Genomic DNA, 17,032 nt, shown 5'->3' with positions numbered 1-17,032 from the left:
GCAGGAGTTCACCTAGTGCACGTGTAATATGGAATGCGGATTGTTGATTTTGTCCATCAACGGTTGCGATGTGTTTTTAATTTTTAACCAATAATAAATATTTTTTACTAGTAAAAAATTGTTTTTAATTTAAACTATTAATTGATGAGATCGACCATTGTGCGCCGCTCTATACGTGGTGGTGTTAATTAAATGAGCTTTCATACGGTCCATCTTTTTCCTTTTTACTGCACATCTAACAATTTCACGGGTGCAAAATATGGAGTTGATTTTTGTGGTTAACAATGTGGAGAATACCAAAATTGCTCCTCTATTGTTTTTGTGCTTTGTTAAGAAAATGCATGTTAAATCTAGTATGGAGTGTGTAAAAAAAAAATTAAGAAATTAATCTTAAATCCATTATGTGAATTTCATAAGTTCATAAGTCCATCTATTAATTTTGTAAGATGTCAAGTCCAATTTAAAAAATTCATAATATGCTCAGCCCACTCCATAGGATATTCTAGAGTTTAGGCACTTTTATAAGGGTTTAGGGTGTATTTTCCTATTATAGGGTAGGGTACCCTAGGGTTGGGTTTTCCTAAGATTTAAGGCACTTTCATAAGATTTTAGGGTACACTTCCTATCATAGGGTTTTATTTTTTTTTTTTTGAATATGAGGGTTTTATTGATTTAAGCACTTTTATAGAATTTAAGATTTTAAGCACTTTCATAAAGTAAACCAATCCAAAGAAGGCATTAGGCACTTTTATAGGATTTTAGGGTGCACTTCCTATCATAGGGTTTTATTGATTTAAGCACTTTTATAGAATTTAGGATTTTAAGCACTTTCATAGAGTAAACCAATCCAAAGAAGGCAATAGGCACTTTCATAGAATTTTAAGATGCACTTACTATCATAGGGTTTTATTGATTTAAGCACTTTTATAAAATTTAGGATTTTAAGCACTTTCATAGAATACCCTAGAGTTTAGATTAGTGGACTAGTTGGCTTATAAAATCTCCATACTGGACATATCACCAAGTCTTCTCGATCTCAGCTCTTATTCGGCTTAATAAGCCATTTGTCTTATTTTTTTGTTCTTATTTAATTTTTTTCGCATTTGTTAGTTTTTCGTCAATTTTTTTGAGAATTATTGTTTCGCCATGATGAAAAAAATCTAAAAAGTAAAAAATTACGATTGAAATCCATTTTTTTTTTAATAAAGACAAAAAAATTTAGCTTATAGTATGACGCAAACCCTAAGCCCTTCCCGGTTGCGTCATATCAAATTCGCAAAATCAACAAGTCAGAATCCTCAAATAGAAGCAATATCCCATGTTGCCTCATATGAAAGGAGCCCTTGTCTGGGAGAGGGAATTTTTCACCCATTGCATGGTTTCATAACCCTTTTCAGTGGAATTTCCAGTGGAAAAGGTCTAAACAACCATGTTTCAACTTTGGGCACGTAGAACCAGAGAAAAGGCAAGAACTAGCATATCCATAGATACATATAATACCAAGAATATTCATTCCTCTTTCGGATTTGAAATGCTGAGTCATGTGCCCATTCCATTCAACAAAAAATTGAAACAATAAAAATGGATGGCACAGAACTGTCCCCTAGCTATCTAGCTACCCAACCTATTCAGTTGAAATTCATGAACATCATTGGTAACAATGATCATAAGTTCTACTACTAGTACCATATTCCGGATAACCTTCATAATTTACACCGAACCCGTAATCAGGATAGGAAAGGAAAGTTTCGGATGAAGGACAATGTGGCGCATCCGTATACTCTCCTCCCTGCATTCCGTAAGGAGGAGGTTGAGGTTGGTCCAAGAGATACGAGTCCAAAACAACGCCCGTCCTCTCCTCTGATGCAAACCTTGTCTGCGGCTGACTGCTTGAAAACATGCTGCACGAGATTGTTCTATGAGACGAATATTCTGGCCTGTAAAGGGTGTTGAAGATTGAGGAGATCGGATCACCGTTGCACGCATCAGCGTGGTCCACGGTACTGAAAGAGTCTCTTGTACTCTCGGTGGTGAAGGATGCCTCGTCTGAGCTAGTGAAAATGGACCAATCGCTTGACGTGGCGTCTGAAAATATAGACTCGGCATAACTCTCTGTGCTTGGTGGTCTATTTCTGCTCACCCTTCTGATATCTGACAAAGGCTCCGAGTTGACAAATTGGCAGCTGGAATTGCTTTGCCCGGGTCTTGAAGGCTTCTGACTAATGGATGGCCAGTGCTTTACGAGGCCAGGAGTTTTCGTGTGCTGCCAAGTGACTTTTCCAGAACAAGCTCTTGCAGGGCGGGGGCTTGACCTAAAAACAAGCTAACGTTACAAAACTCGAAGAAAGAACAAGAACTGTTGGCAAAAAGAGATTAACTTTGGGGGATACCCTATCCTGAGCTACAAGGTTACCTCATGTAAAATAAAATATACGCTCCTTCCGACATCACCTGGCTCGTTGACACTGGCTGGACCTGCCAGCGAAGCATATGATATATTCTCATTTCATCAGAAAGATGGAAAACAATTTTGCAAGCACAACTGTAAAATGAAACTGTCTTTAATTGAATTTCGTGCACTAAGCCGAACAATGACGAGCTTAGCAGAGTTTACTATATTAAGGTGTGGTACTTTATAGGAAGGACCAACTATCATTTGATCCACAAAACTTCACAATTACATTCAACTGCGGCAAATGCATTCCAGCACAACAAATGCATATTCAATATAGAAGAAATCTGTATAACTAATGCAATAATAGATAGATGGTGAAATGAGTTACCTCGGTGTCATCTATCCTGAACCAATTGCCTTGCAGATCTTTCACATACGATACGTAATGCCCAGAAAAAGACGCATTCAGCGTGTCCAAATGCACAACAACGGCATAAAGCATGTAAAGCGGAGGAATATCATCCGTTCCGGTCATGAATGGGACCATATCGAGCATGTCAGGAAAAGTGATGCACTTATTTATCTTGCCATAACTTCCCTCCTGCAAAAGTGAAAAACAAAGTTTCCAGAATTTTTTCATAACTCGACAAACAAGTCATAAATTGAAAGCAGGGAGAAATAAAAGTTACAAACAATACATCAACTTGGTTGAGTGAAAGTTGAAGGCGCCAAACAATTTGATCATTGAACTTACGTCAGTCTAGACTAAACTTAAAGTTATGATAGCTGCCCACAAAAAATAGTTGTTTCCATCTGGCTCAGCGTTAAACTTTAACATACATTTTCGAGTAGAAAAACTGTTTAGGATATTATGCAAGTGTAAGATTCATTAGCACTGAATAAAGATTCGTTAGCAACTGAATTCACAAAACCGATGCGTGTATAGATCCTCCAAAAACATAATCCCGTTAATGTCATCATGAAAAGAACTCCAGAAAATGCTGTAGACCTCACCCTCTTAGAACAGATAATAGTACCTGAAATCTCTTCAAAACAATTGTCAAGATATTCGGCGCCTCGTGTATGCTCAACTGCTTCCGTGCTCTAACATATGCAGCGCACCTGAAAACATTAAGCGTTACCCGTTTCAGCTCCTCATGTAAAGTGTAAAACCTACATAATCTTTTCAAAATTGAGTAGGATTCCAACATATATAAGATCAACAACCTTCCGCATCTATACTTGTTTTCTCCATCCAAATCTTCCGGGGTTGTAAACTGAGTGAGTGCATCTTCAAGAGACTGAACCCAACCAAATATTTCGAGGGTAAGATCCATAATGTTTTCATATCGTTCTGACTCATGATCACATCTCAAACATTTGACCTGCTTGCAATGAGGTTGACATAGTGAAAATCATTGTGGGTAGAAAATACTGACAGACACCCAACAAATATACCTCACGACAAAACTTTACTAGTAAAGTGCATAGAAGTAATGAACACCTTCGACTTAAGACGACCCCCAAAAGTATGCTGTATAAAGGTTGTTTCTTGCAATCTGGGATCAACCCGATTCTCTCCACCCAAGCCCTCCAAACATATAGACTGCATTGACGTAACCAAGAGCCTGGATAGAGAAGTGTACTAATGGTGAATATGAAATTAAATAACCAGACAGAGAGAAATAAAACTCCATAGATGACAAACCTCAAAAATTCATGAGCATCTTCCTGACTTCCATTGCCAATCTGGCGACTAATACTTTGCATTTGCGAGAGAATTCTTACAGCTGACAATGCTCCCCCGCCTTCTCTTAACATCATTACATGTTGCTCAAGTTCACACATGAGGCACCAATCTTTCATGCAACCTAGCATTCAGAAAATAGACAAGGATATTATACATATGGGCATGTAAACAATACAGTGTTTCCAAGAATCGCCATTAAAATGAAGGGGATGAGAGAAGACTGAAGTACTGGCTCTAGAATGTGATCTATGGAGCAAATAGATTGTCAGAGGCTTTGTGCAAGTCAAGCACTGCAACACAGCATTGGCATAACAACTGCAAAATAAATCCCAAACAGAAACACTGGTGAAATCGCATACAAGTGCTAAGAAACCTTAGAAGTTATAAGAAACAGAAACGGAATGTGTTGTTACTTATATTACCAATCCAAAGGTCTACTGCAGACATTTTGCATTAATACAATCAGATGACATCAACAACAACAACAAAACCCATGTAGTCCCCAATCAGATGACATCACACATGCTTTTATTTCCACAATAATAGTTGTCACCTAAGAGCTTTGGTATGATAACAGAAGTGCAGAAGCTTCTAGCTCGTGTTTATCGGTGAATTATATAGTTCCCATATTTCAGTACATTTTTGTTCCACCATTGTTTGTAACTTTTTACAGACAAAGTAAAAGCAAAAATTCAAATGGTACCTGTTCCCACAATTTAAAAGGCCCCTAGGTGATAGGTCATACACCTCATACTGAAAGAACTTCACAAATTCTTCATAAGGGAAAAGCATCTGAGAATTCATGTAGAAGACAACCAAATAAGTGTTTCCAATTATATCCCAAGACCGTAAAATAACTAACAGAATTCATGGAATTGAATACCACTGTTCCATTATTAATTGAACTGACCTTTAACTTCTTATGCCTTTCAACAACTTCTGAAGTTTCCTGTTTACCAAGCTTTGATGACTTCTTTAGACCAATCATCTTCATGATTCCCATATTTGCAAAGCCATTGCTTCCTGTTGGAGGAATTGTGTCCCGTATTCCACCAACTTCTACATCACAATAAGCAAATTTAAGGGAGGAGTAAACTGCAGTTCTATTATTACGAACAATGATTCACAAAACATACTGGACTCGTCCGCAATTTCTCCCTTCCTCTCCATTTCTGAACACAGCTGCTCTCTTGATTCCTTCATCATTGATTTTGGTGATTTAGACATTTTGGTCCCAAGAGAATGTCCTGCACTTTTAGCTTTATTGTTTCTCTTCATCAGATTCATGTCAGAAGAGCAGTTCAACTCTACTGTTTCACCTTTAGAAGTAGTATCCTCCATCAGGAAGTTTGCCCTACTTGACATCATATCTCGTTCAATGTCACACCCATTTGTCCCAGGCTTTGCTGAACTTAACGAGCTTGTGACACCAAAATTAGTTCTTGCATCAAATATGTTTTCATGTGGACTGCGTAAATCATCACTTTCATGCATTGTACGTCTCGTAGCATGAACATTACTAATCCCACAATTGATGTTACCATTCTGCTTCCTGCGAATTTCTTCTTCCAAGGGCACAGAGTCAAAACTTTTTAACTGCATCCAAGATGTAAGTATGAATTATCAAGAAACAAAATGTTCAATACACTTCACAAAATACTAGTGGATAAGAACCTTATGGCTTATGGAAGACTCTTTATTGGACGAGGTGGATGCTTCTTCAGTAGAATCTAACATAGCTTCATCCTCTCTTCTTAACCTAGATTTGCGAGAAACACGCCTGTCAGCGGATCTTCTCTCGATCATGGGGAGCCCAGAGGCATCAAATGAGGTAGCAGATGCACCACTGCTATCAAAATGATGGATCCAATCATCATCAGAACCTTTCTCATGCTCAGGGTGCTTGTTGTATCCAGCGCATTGTGCACTCATCGTATCATTTTGTAAGATCCTTTCATAAATAGACTCGTCATTCGAGGCAGACATGGGTGATGGACAGAAGCCATTGGTTTCTGTTTGCTGACACTCGTGCTTGTGAACTTGCCTCCAGTGAATTATCTGACACTTCCCAGAACTGCATCACATTGTCGGCTTCAAAAATTAATGAACTTGTGGTAGCTACGAACTTGTCTTGCACGCATTCTTTTTTTTATTTAGTCTAGTGTTAGACTTATTACCGAAGAAACAGTCTTTGTAATAAACAAGTCTACGAACTCATAATACTTCGCTTCTGTTTTCTTTGTAGTTTTTAATATACAATTTCAGACAAGAATGTGATGCTTAAAGTTCCAGTATATACCCACAAAATTGAAATTAATATTCTCAAGAGTTCCGTGGTTAAAGATTCACAGCAAATGAAAGATAACCTAAACTTCTTGGACGATAATTATGAGCTTAAATTCTGCCTTTCAAGCTGATGGTCAACAATTCAACAATCCATAGACTAACTAAGGTCAATTTATTCACCGTCTGATATTGTATATTCAGAACTGAGGATTAACTTTGGAGTACAACTAAAATCCTATACAAAAACAAAAGTCATCTCTAACAGCTTAAGCTTTTGGATGAGATGAGATGGTGGTCAACAAAGTAACCACTCATATAAACTAACTAAAACCACAAAAGAACTCCAGTAGAATACTGTAGAAACCACTTTCACATGGGGAATGCCCTTTTTAATGTCAGTGCTTTAATCTGAACTCTAGAATTCTGCTTCTAGATTTATACCATATAAATTGCACAAGTCCTACACGTTTTTTATTCAAAATAAGGGTTGATCGTACCAGTAGCGAACAGACTTGCATCGGGAACAGCGTGTGGTAGCTGGACCAGAGCATCTAGCACACTCATGAACTGCATTCTTCAAAACAGGTATAACAGGAACAACACTGGCAGCAGCCATAGCTTCCGCCCTAAGAGCTTCTTCGGCAGCCAATTCAGCAAGTAAACTTATCCTCTCTTTCTTCTTTGCAGCTTCACTCCATTTTCCTAGCAAAACGTAAATAGCAAGGGGCAGCACAACCAAGAACAGGAACAGGGCGGGAAGATCAGTTTCTCTTGGTTCAAGCATGTCCCCACGAGCATACTCATGACCAGTTTCTAATTGCTTCCCATGGGTTATCTCCTGTGGCTATTATTACTTGTGCCCTGCCATTCAAGACTCTCTAGTATACTGCTCCACATCCTTCACAAAGAACTAAAAGTAATTATTTGTCCAGCAATATGAATAGCTACCCAAATCATGCTCGGGCATCAGTAGCTTTCATTTAGGGCAGAATAAAAACCAGCTAAAGAATAATATTCATCACATGACAAGGATTGCTAAATCTGCAGCCAAACCCTCCCTCTGACACACGGGAGCCAAAAAGCATTTCCCATCTATGATGGCAGAGTTATTTACCTTCCAAACCGATAGCATGAATTGATTTTATTCCCTTAAGCAAATAAACTCAAGCAAACGTACTAGTCTACAAGGAAGGCAACCAAATCTGTACCAATCTTCTACTGATATCTCCAAGCCATACATAATGGAATAATAAGGTGAAGCAGAGAATTGCAATTTGTTGTTGCAAACAGTGGCTGAGCTAGGATTTACATTCGGGAGGGGCCAAAGTTAAAACGGAAAAAAGTTTAACCTCAAAGTAGTGAAAAGTCTTAATAGCGATATTCAAAAATTCCAAAAACACAATCCTCAATTCCTAATTTCATATGTGTAAACAAGCAATACTCATCCAAATTAACAAATTCATACTCTCGTTTTTTGACAACATAGGAGGTACCCCCACACCCAAACGGTATGACACTAATCCACCTAACTAGTTGGCCTACCCCCTCAAGAATTGAACTAACACCTCCAGAGTGGGAGCAAACCCCCTGGCCAACGGAGACAACCCTCCTTGGGTAACAAATTCGCACTTTGAAAAGTAAGGAAAAAAATTACTCCTACAAGTGTGGAAGGGGGCTGGGGGTCTTGGCCCCACCCAACCCCAATGTACCTCCCCCACTGGTTGCAAACAAAACATCAAAACACCAATAGCATTCACATTCACAGCTAACCACATTGTTCAAATTAAGCCCAATAGCAATGGCTACGGGTGGGAGGCCTCTAGAGTGCACAAACCAAGCATGGCAAGGGAATAGTCTCCAACATTTCCACACATGCAGCACCGTTGCACGTGGAAGTGATAAAAGTTGAACGAGAAGAATTAAACACAGACCACCCAAGACCATGAGACCTAAACAGAAATGGCATGCACGAGTTTGAGGGTTTCTTACTCTACAAAAGCAAAGGCCATCAACATAAGCGAAAGCTTTTTGAAAAGTCTTATTTGTCCAGTAAATGCATTTTTTTTGCTCTTTAGAGAGAGAGCAATTCAATTTCTTAGGAAGAGCCATACGAGACAGCTCACGTAAGATTCGGGAACCAAGCCTCAGCACAAGGGCTTAGGTCTACTTTATAAAATAGCCAGTCATGAATTGGAAGCAAACAAGATGGCCCATTCGGGTTGAGTTCCCCTAGTACCATGGCTATTAAAATCCCACACTGAATGTGCAACACCAGTTGAGATTGCGTAAAATATCGTTATGGGTAGGATCTTGCAATCCACGCAACCTGGTTGGGTCGTTCGAGATCTGTGTGTAGGCAACTTTGTCATTATATCTTCCGATCTATATTCCGATATTGTGATCAACAAGACTCATGGCATTAAAAAGAAAATAAAAGCAAATTAGGGTAATAAGAATTTAAACACTGGTCCAATATGCAAAGGCAAAAAGTCCAAGTATATTGATTGTTTCAAAATGGAGTTATGTTTTCTTGAAGTTTCAAGAATTTAAGGTACATTGATAATTTTGAAATTTTCAGAACGTACATGCAAATTGCAATCTCTACAACTTGCTTGTGAATTGAATTCCCCTCAATATCTTTGTTATGAGTAGTAATTGTAACCAAATTGGTGATTTGTTTGGAGCCAAATTAATTGTCTCTAGGAAAGAACCAATTCCACTCAATCAAGTCAGAGCATCAGAAAATAAGTTCCAGGTGCGTTTGGTTCACTCAAATGGAATGGATTTGAGACTGATAAGATTGGAATATCCATTCCATTTCTATGTTTGGTAAGGAATAACAATTTGCATACTTTTTTTTTTTTTTGATAAGTAAATAAATATATTAAAAAGAATAACGATTTGAATACTATTTCCTCGTCAACATACTTTTATCCATAGAATAGATTGGGGTGGTGATAGTGGATTTTTTTTTTGTGTGGCAATAGTAAATTTTGGTGCAGTCAGTTATGGTATTAGTAATTTTGAGGTCACAATATTGAATTTTGGCGTGGCATTAGTAATTGTGCGGTGGCAATAGTGAATCTAATAGTTTGTGACCAAACTAACTCCGTCTATTTTCTCTAAACTATTTTCAATCAGAGCTACCCCTATAAATTTCACGAACGTCTTCAGTTCTAGTTTTATCTCTCATAGTCCTACCCATCTTCCATCTTAGCATCCTCATTTCAGATACATTGAACTTTTCTTTTTGGTAAAAGAACAATGGACAATAATAGTAATAAAAGATAGGAATCGTGAATTTTCATGCAGATTTAACACGTCATGAAGAGCTAGGTATGAAGATCTTGTGTTGTTTGGCAAACTACATTGACGCAAATCGGTCCATTGTAGAATCATGTAGAAGTTTGACAAGAATACTTCATCTTAGTTTCATAATTTTTCTGTTTATACCACGTGACTTGCATGCTATAGATCCTCTTTCCAGCATCTAGTACGCTATACTGTTTGATCTTTGTTAGGTTATTCATCTAGCTTGTTAGTTTATTGTCTCACCAAAAATACAAAAATATAAGCAATTAATACAGCTTTCACAACACTGAGTACAGTTAACAGATCAACTTTTGACAGTAAGATAGTGAAATATTAGATAATGTGCCGAAAGCCTATTATGGAATTCAGGTTATTTTTAGAATATTATCATTTATTCTACCATGGCATTAACTTGGAAATCACACCAACTACAAAAGTAGACTGACAGCTGTCTACCCCTACTACCTCTCTAGACTCCGTTATATGTAAGTGTTGTGCACTCGATACGATCTTCAACTAGTAGATAACGAATATCTCAAAAGTGCATAACGGAATAAAGGCTATTGTCAAAATATTATCATGTATTCCACAAAAGCATATTGCGGGAATCAGGGCCTCTGCAAAAGTAGAGTGAGGGCTGCCTATCTACTACTGTACCTCCCTAGACTCCGTGTAAGTAGAAATCTTTAGGACTCGATACGAACTTTCTTATTACGACGTATTCCAAACTAGCATTCTTTAAAGAGAACACAGCCTAAATACATGTGAATCTCAGATAAAAGGAGGCGTTCGCTCGCTTTTTCTTCTTACAATGTCCTTTACTAACGGTGGCTGGGGATGGGAAGTACATGGCGCCAACTGTGAGAGGGGATCTTCCATACAAAACTTGAAGGGGCAAAAAAGAGTGTGTCGCTCTATTACCTACCGTATGGAAAGTTTGGACACAACGAGGGATATATTCTGTGCCACATTATGTTGGTCAATATATCATCGTACTTCCACAATATTGACATGTAATTCATGCAGTTCTACAACTCACAGCGACATTTTGTCAGGTTATGGAAGGAAAAGGGACACGGAAGTTAGTTAACACCTTGTTGGCTGTTAGATATAAGAAAGCTAGTAGTTAATAAATGCACATTGTAGAACCCACACCGATGGACTTAAAAGCAACAAGATCGAAAGTGAGGCTTAAAGACAGCAATACGTAGAGGTGAAGGGGATTAGGCAGTGCCACATGTTCACTTAAGAGTCTTGAGCTAGTCATTTACTTAAGTCTGTTTCTTCAACCTATCAATGAGATTCAAGAGACCATCTAATGTTCCTAGGACTCAGGTAGCTGTGTGTGGAACTCTATGTGTCAACACCGCTTACTGCCTGAATCGTAAGACGAGCGTCGCTAAAAACTAGAGGAAAAATTCAAATAAAGTAAGGAATATCTATAACTAAGCGGCGGTTATAGGTAGGTATTTACAGGGCGATTCGGACTACCAGTTTTAGGAAGGAACCAGTTTAAAGGTACTCCAAAAAACTTCAACCGGAATAAGAGCAACTGTCCAAACTGCCTCTCCTCCCTTCCTCATTCTTCAACCCTACTGATTCCCTTCATTAACCCACATACATCTGCTTTTACATTGGAATTCAGCAAAACCCCTATTGTAAAAGCCTCATACATACAAATATCATTCTTCAGATCACATTCGAAATACACATACAATTTATAGCACCAATAAACGTTAAAATATATGTATATATATAGAAGGATTACTCCCATTTGGAACAAAAACCCCTTGAGTAAATAAGATGTCAAGAGAAACCCAACAAAGGAAAAGTTCCTTTCTTTCACAATTCCGCATCTACCTCAAAAGGTTTCTCAAATGAAAACCCCACAAATCGAGCATTTTTTCTAAGGACAATGAGGGGAAAGACATTCCAAGAAAATCCCATCTTGCCACAAACACCCAATAAAAGATTAACCTTTCCTACACATCAAATCCAGACCCAAAAAACCCAAGTGAAATCAAGCAATTCAATTCCAAGATTCCTCTATAAAACGCCCAAAAGCATACCCATAAATGGCAAAATCATATCCAGATTTGTTAGGTGGGAAAAAAAATCATACCTTTTTTTGGCATGAGAAGAAAATTGAAAGAGAGCCCACAAAAACTTCACCTCTCCCTTGTCTTCTCCTCTCCTTACCCACCAAGAGATTCTTTGATTCCTCTGTTAGAAAACACAGAGTGAGTCCTCTCCTCTTCTCTGCGCATTTGCTTCATTCACTTCACACTTCGCGTACCCCTCAATACTTTTCAAGATTTAGTAAATCTACTGTCTGAACACTCACACCTGTAACATATCTGAACGTCAAGGTCTTCACACGTGTCGTCCTTTGATTTGACTGTCACCTCTTTTGGGTCCTAATCCCGTATTGTTTGGGTTGGGTTACACAAAATGCATTAGCTCCCTCTCTAGTCCTAGGTGGGTGGGTCTGACCATACGGATGGGTCCACTTCAATCTTACTACTTAGGTACTAGATTCCAAAGGATAATCTTCATTGTAAACAATTGGAGTAATAAGTTAATCTAAATTTAGTAAGAACGCTATCAATTGGAGTAATAACTTTAGAGCCCTTTTTATTAAGATTTTTATTTTTTAAATACTTATTTTTTGATTTACGAAATAGTTTATTTTTTATAATACATCATCTTTACTTCAAAATATAAGTACATATTTGTGCTAATGAAACATGCCATTAGTTTCATACTTCGTGCTCACATTTTTTTTAAATAAAAAGATTTGATTTGAGCTTATGATGCTTATCAATGTTTAATGATATTGATTTTTTTAATGAGTAGTAATTTTATAATGAAATGAAAGATCTAGTCCTGGAATTAAAAAATAAATTTGGAGAAGAGTTGATCTGATCCTCAGACTAATCCCTATCATGAGGGGAAAAATAAAAAGGGAGACAGAAAAAAAAAAGAGAATAATCTGAGCACGTTAGGTTGGAATATGGAATAATGTGACTTTGGATTAAAATACTCCAGTCTTTTTATTTTATTTTATTTTATTTTATTTTCTCCTCAGGTTTATACCGTACTTTCAATGGTCAAATAATTTGTTTTTATTTAATCAATCAAAACCCGTGCTAGCAGTAGTACTCTTTTGTAGGGTAAAAGATTTTTCCAACCAGTGGGGCCCAACGACACGTTTCCCCTTTCCCAATAATGTAAGCTGACTGACACGTGTACGGGCGTGATCGTCCAGTTGCATGAAAGTGAAAAGAGAATACCCATTGGATTTTTTGAAAGGGGGGTAAGAAATTTAGAAAATGGGTAATGTTTGACCGGTGGCGTATGTGTTTGGGAGCATGTGATCTTCTGCAGAGGTTTTTTTAGTAATTGGATTTTCCCTTGGTTTTCTTCCCCCAACAGATGCCTTTGTTCTTGGCTTCTTGCCCATAATAAGATCTGTTTTTTTGGTAAACACCCATAATAAGATTTTATCTTTCAAAAGCAGGCCATCCATGTTGGAAGCAAAGAATTCACAAAAACGTACTTTCTTGTGGTTTGATCCCAACAATCGAACTCTGATCAATTGTACGGAGAGCAAAACACAACAACAACCCGGAATATGAAGAAAAATCGTTGGGTTGCCTCATCACGAGTTAATATATATAGCGGATTGGACCATGTTGTCGGGGTGTCCGTCAGGCCCACCGCGAATCTTATTTCAATGGATTGTTGTTTATTTTATGAAAAATTCTAAAATCAGCTCAATGGGCTGACAATAGTGAGTGTGTGAATGTGCATTAAAAGGTATAAAAAGTAAACAGAAATACGTGTTTTTCTCGTATTCTAGTGTGTTTATCGTCAACCCAGTGGGCTGATAATAGCAAGACCGTTATTTTATAGACCTTAATTATTTATAGTAAATCATTTCTTAAAATAGTATTCGACCATGGAACCATAATCTCGTGATTATGGCACACTTGTTTAGGGAAAAAAAAATGAATGGTCTTCATCTAGATTTGTGCGTGTCATCCTTGCAAAGGACCATACTAGTATTCTTATCGTTGAAATTTTATCGGCTGCCGCCGAAGGAACAAAAACTCTACATCTAAAAGCATAGTATTTTGTTTAAGTTTCAATAACGGACCTTGCAAACTACTACGGAGTATCTTATTAGAACCATGGTGGATTTCACGCGTTCAGTCGATTTCAAGATAGTTAAAATACTCCATAGTTAGGAGTATGATTCTGCACACAGCTACTTTCTCTCTCTATATATATCTCGACTCCATGTTTTGAGAGAGTGATGGATTTGAACAAACCTCCAAATTCCAATATGTCTCTTCCATAAATACAAAATCTCCCATATGCATGCATACAGTCCGTCCGGTTCCTCTCAGGGCGTTCTGACCGGAGCTTAGGTCCGGACCACCACTCAACTGATGAATCGTGTTTTCAATGGTTCAGATTTTAATGAAACTTTTCTGAAGAAAAATTAATTGTGACCGATCGTAAACCTTTTGCAAATCCAAACCATTAAAAATACAATCGAATGACTGAAATCAAAAATACGGACCTAACACTACATCAGGCCGTCCTGACCTGATTCCCAGTGTGCATGCATATACTTCCGTATATATTTGCAGATCTAGTACAGAATCGCATTAAAATTCGTTAAAGAACAAGCTTTGTATTGGTTTTGAATCTTCTGATATTGGTAATGCCAGCTCCCTTTTGTACTACATTTGTACTACGTCTACCCCTACAATAAATAAATATCTGGTCCGCGAATCCAAATTTTAAAAAAGATGTATTATTTTATTAAAAAATTTTGATTTTTTTTCACAACTTGAAAATTTTCATTGATATTTATTCATTTGTGAAAAAAATGCATTCTTTTAGAGACTTAGATTTATGGTCCAGATATTTATTTAGGGACGGAGTAAGTAATTTAATTAAGGTGTACTTTCTTAGATACTTTCACACGGGATCTGATCTCCTCTGTCCCAAAAATTTCTGTGCCGATGGAGTTTTCGACCGTTGAATTATATAATTTTTTTCCCGTGTGTTTTAAATGCAATGGCAAAAAAATCCCTCAGCGCATGGGATTCTGCCTCCTTCCGCACACACCAAAACAAAGGTAATGATTGGTTAGGAGTTTAGTTTAGTTTTGATAGTGGGTATAGAGAGAAATAGGGTAATGATTAGAGAGAGATAGAGAGAGATGGAAAAGTAATAATTTAAAAAATAAGATAATAATTGGAGAAAAAAATAAGATAATAATTTGAAAACAAAACTAAAACTAAAATGAAATGAAACGAACAAAGCCAAAATTATGCTTCAAGATCGTAATTGTTCACGTTTTTTTTTTTGGATCCTTATAATTGTTCACGTTCGTGTACAAGACATTTGATTCCGAAATCTGTACCTGATTGTACCTTTTACCAGCAGTGCTAATGGTACAGTAAAATGCTGTATAACGGCTTGTACAGATGGGTTTTGCGTCCGTCTTGGGTCCCGCAAAGATGATCGGAGCCGCTCATTTTGTTCAAAACATATTGTTTATGGTCCCTGTAAAAAATAATCTAAATCCGATATCGGTAAAGGTATTTACGAATCATTCAACTTTGATTCAAAAAATCACCTAAATTTTGAAACAAAGTTGGATGATTCGTAAATGTTTTTACCGATATCGGATTGAGATGAATTTTTACAGGAATTGTACACAATATGTTTTGAACAAAATGAGCGGCTCCGATCATCTTTGCGGGATCTGAGAAGGGTGCAAAACCCATCTGTACACGCTGCTGTACAGCATTTTGCTGTACCGCAATCTTTACTGTTTTAATAATCTGCTTCAAAAACGTCGCCATTATTTTCCTTCTCTCGTATTGTACGTACCGTCTTTCTTTCTTTTTTTTCGACGGTTAGGAGTATCCAGACTAGCTTACGCAGACCTCGACTATTTCTTCTCCTACTTGGTCAAAGGTAGACCGTCCACACTGAGACTAGATAATTTACAAGAGGTTTCTTTGTTGCAGCATCGCCGGCATAGCCTCAATAGGTTGCCAAGTTTCAAACTCGTGATATTTGGATTTATAACTCATGAGATCTGATGCCACTTTAGCTTCCCCTCCTCTTAATTGTCAAAAAAAAAAAAAAAAAAACCAAACTGTAATTTTTTATTTTACAGCCAAAGAAAAAAGATGAACCGTCTTAAACAGCATTAAAAAGTACTCCGATCGTAGGATTATGACTTTAGCCAAACACATTTCGATGATAAGTTTTAGGGTGCCGAGCGGATACATATCACGTAGCGATACCCGTCGGCGAAGAGGGACATGTCTAATGAAGTTGGACTCCTTTGCCAAACCTAAATGAAAAATTACTCCTGGAGAGTTGAGCCCAACCCATGTTAAAGTTGGGCCACAACTGGAGATTCATTGGGCTGTGGTCTTGGGTAATTTGGGACCAAATAAGCCCTGAATTTTTCAAGCCGACACGTTGTCATGAAACTACGGTCTTCTGACCCAGTACCCGGACTCGGGTATATGGGTGTATAATAGTTAAGGGTCGGGCATCTCAAACCTTAAAATAGAGGATATGTAGATGTTACTTTCCTCCCTCCTTGAGGTGACTATTTTTTCTGCTCTCGATGTACGATTTTCGTATCAATAAAAGCACCTTTAACTTTGAGAAAAGAACCTGAATCTTGTTTCCTGCACAGAGTGTATACCCGTGTCCTTCTGCAAACACGTGTTTTGATTGGTTCGTACGTGGCCAAAAATTGTCTTTATAATTAGAGTTTTTTTTTTTGTTTTTTTTTTATCCCCGTCCTTAAATTAGGGTCACAACCATAAAAAAGGGCCCCAAATAAATTTGGTGCTGGTGGAATTTCAGATCAGTTGCATCGAGGAAACTTAATTTTATATTCATAGTGTAAATAACGCTTTGAAATATAAGCGGACATGCCCTGCTTCTTTTTCCGCGGAATCATACTGTACTTTCATATATCTGCACGTTTTCTTCTGTAATCTTTTTTTTATTTATAAAAATTCAGCTTTCCCTGGGAAACCCAATTGGAGTAATGTCTTGTCGTTAGATACGCAGTAATTGATGTAGCCTCTACTAAGGCCCATAGGAGCATATTCTCTAGTTAACAATTGCCTAAATCGATGTGTATTGTGATAGCAATCAGGTGAGGCATCGAAATTCCGTTTGATCCAAAAAAAAATAGGTGAGGCATCTTGTTGCTCCCATTAGGCAGGGGGGCGGAG

At 37.6% G+C, this 17,032-nt stretch overlaps 1 protein-coding gene across 2 annotated transcripts; it reads right to left on the bottom strand.

Annotated features, from left to right (window-relative positions):
* Positions 1-1,488: 1,488 nt before the first annotated feature.
* Positions 1,489-12,190, bottom strand: LOC131330388 (ubiquitin carboxyl-terminal hydrolase 15). 2 transcript variants are annotated; one of them, XM_058363944.1, is made up of 14 exons: positions 11,866-12,190; positions 6,929-7,329; positions 5,820-6,219; positions 5,282-5,741; positions 5,056-5,201; positions 4,849-4,937; positions 4,375-4,460; positions 4,104-4,266; positions 3,900-4,023; positions 3,623-3,780; positions 3,433-3,517; positions 2,784-2,996; positions 2,414-2,475; positions 1,489-2,312 (listed from the first exon to the last, which is right to left on the bottom strand). In XM_058363944.1, exons 2-14 carry the CDS (start codon positions 7,213-7,215, stop codon positions 1,649-1,651), a joined length of 2,937 nt encoding a protein of 978 aa, XP_058219927.1. In that variant the 5' UTR covers positions 7,216-7,329; positions 11,866-12,190; the 3' UTR covers positions 1,489-1,648. The 2 variants fall into 2 exon arrangements, with proteins under 2 accessions (XP_058219927.1, XP_058219926.1); XM_058363943.1 differs by having other exon boundaries at positions 5,056-5,204; positions 11,866-12,189.
* Positions 12,191-17,032: the final 4,842 nt, after the last annotated feature.

This window comes from Rhododendron vialii, chromosome 6a (genome assembly GCF_030253575.1).
Source record: "Rhododendron vialii isolate Sample 1 chromosome 6a, ASM3025357v1".
NCBI lineage: Eukaryota > Viridiplantae > Streptophyta > Magnoliopsida > Ericales > Ericaceae > Rhododendron > Rhododendron vialii.
Note: the sequence above shows the minus strand (reverse complement) of the source record. Positions and strands in the feature narration are given on the sequence as shown.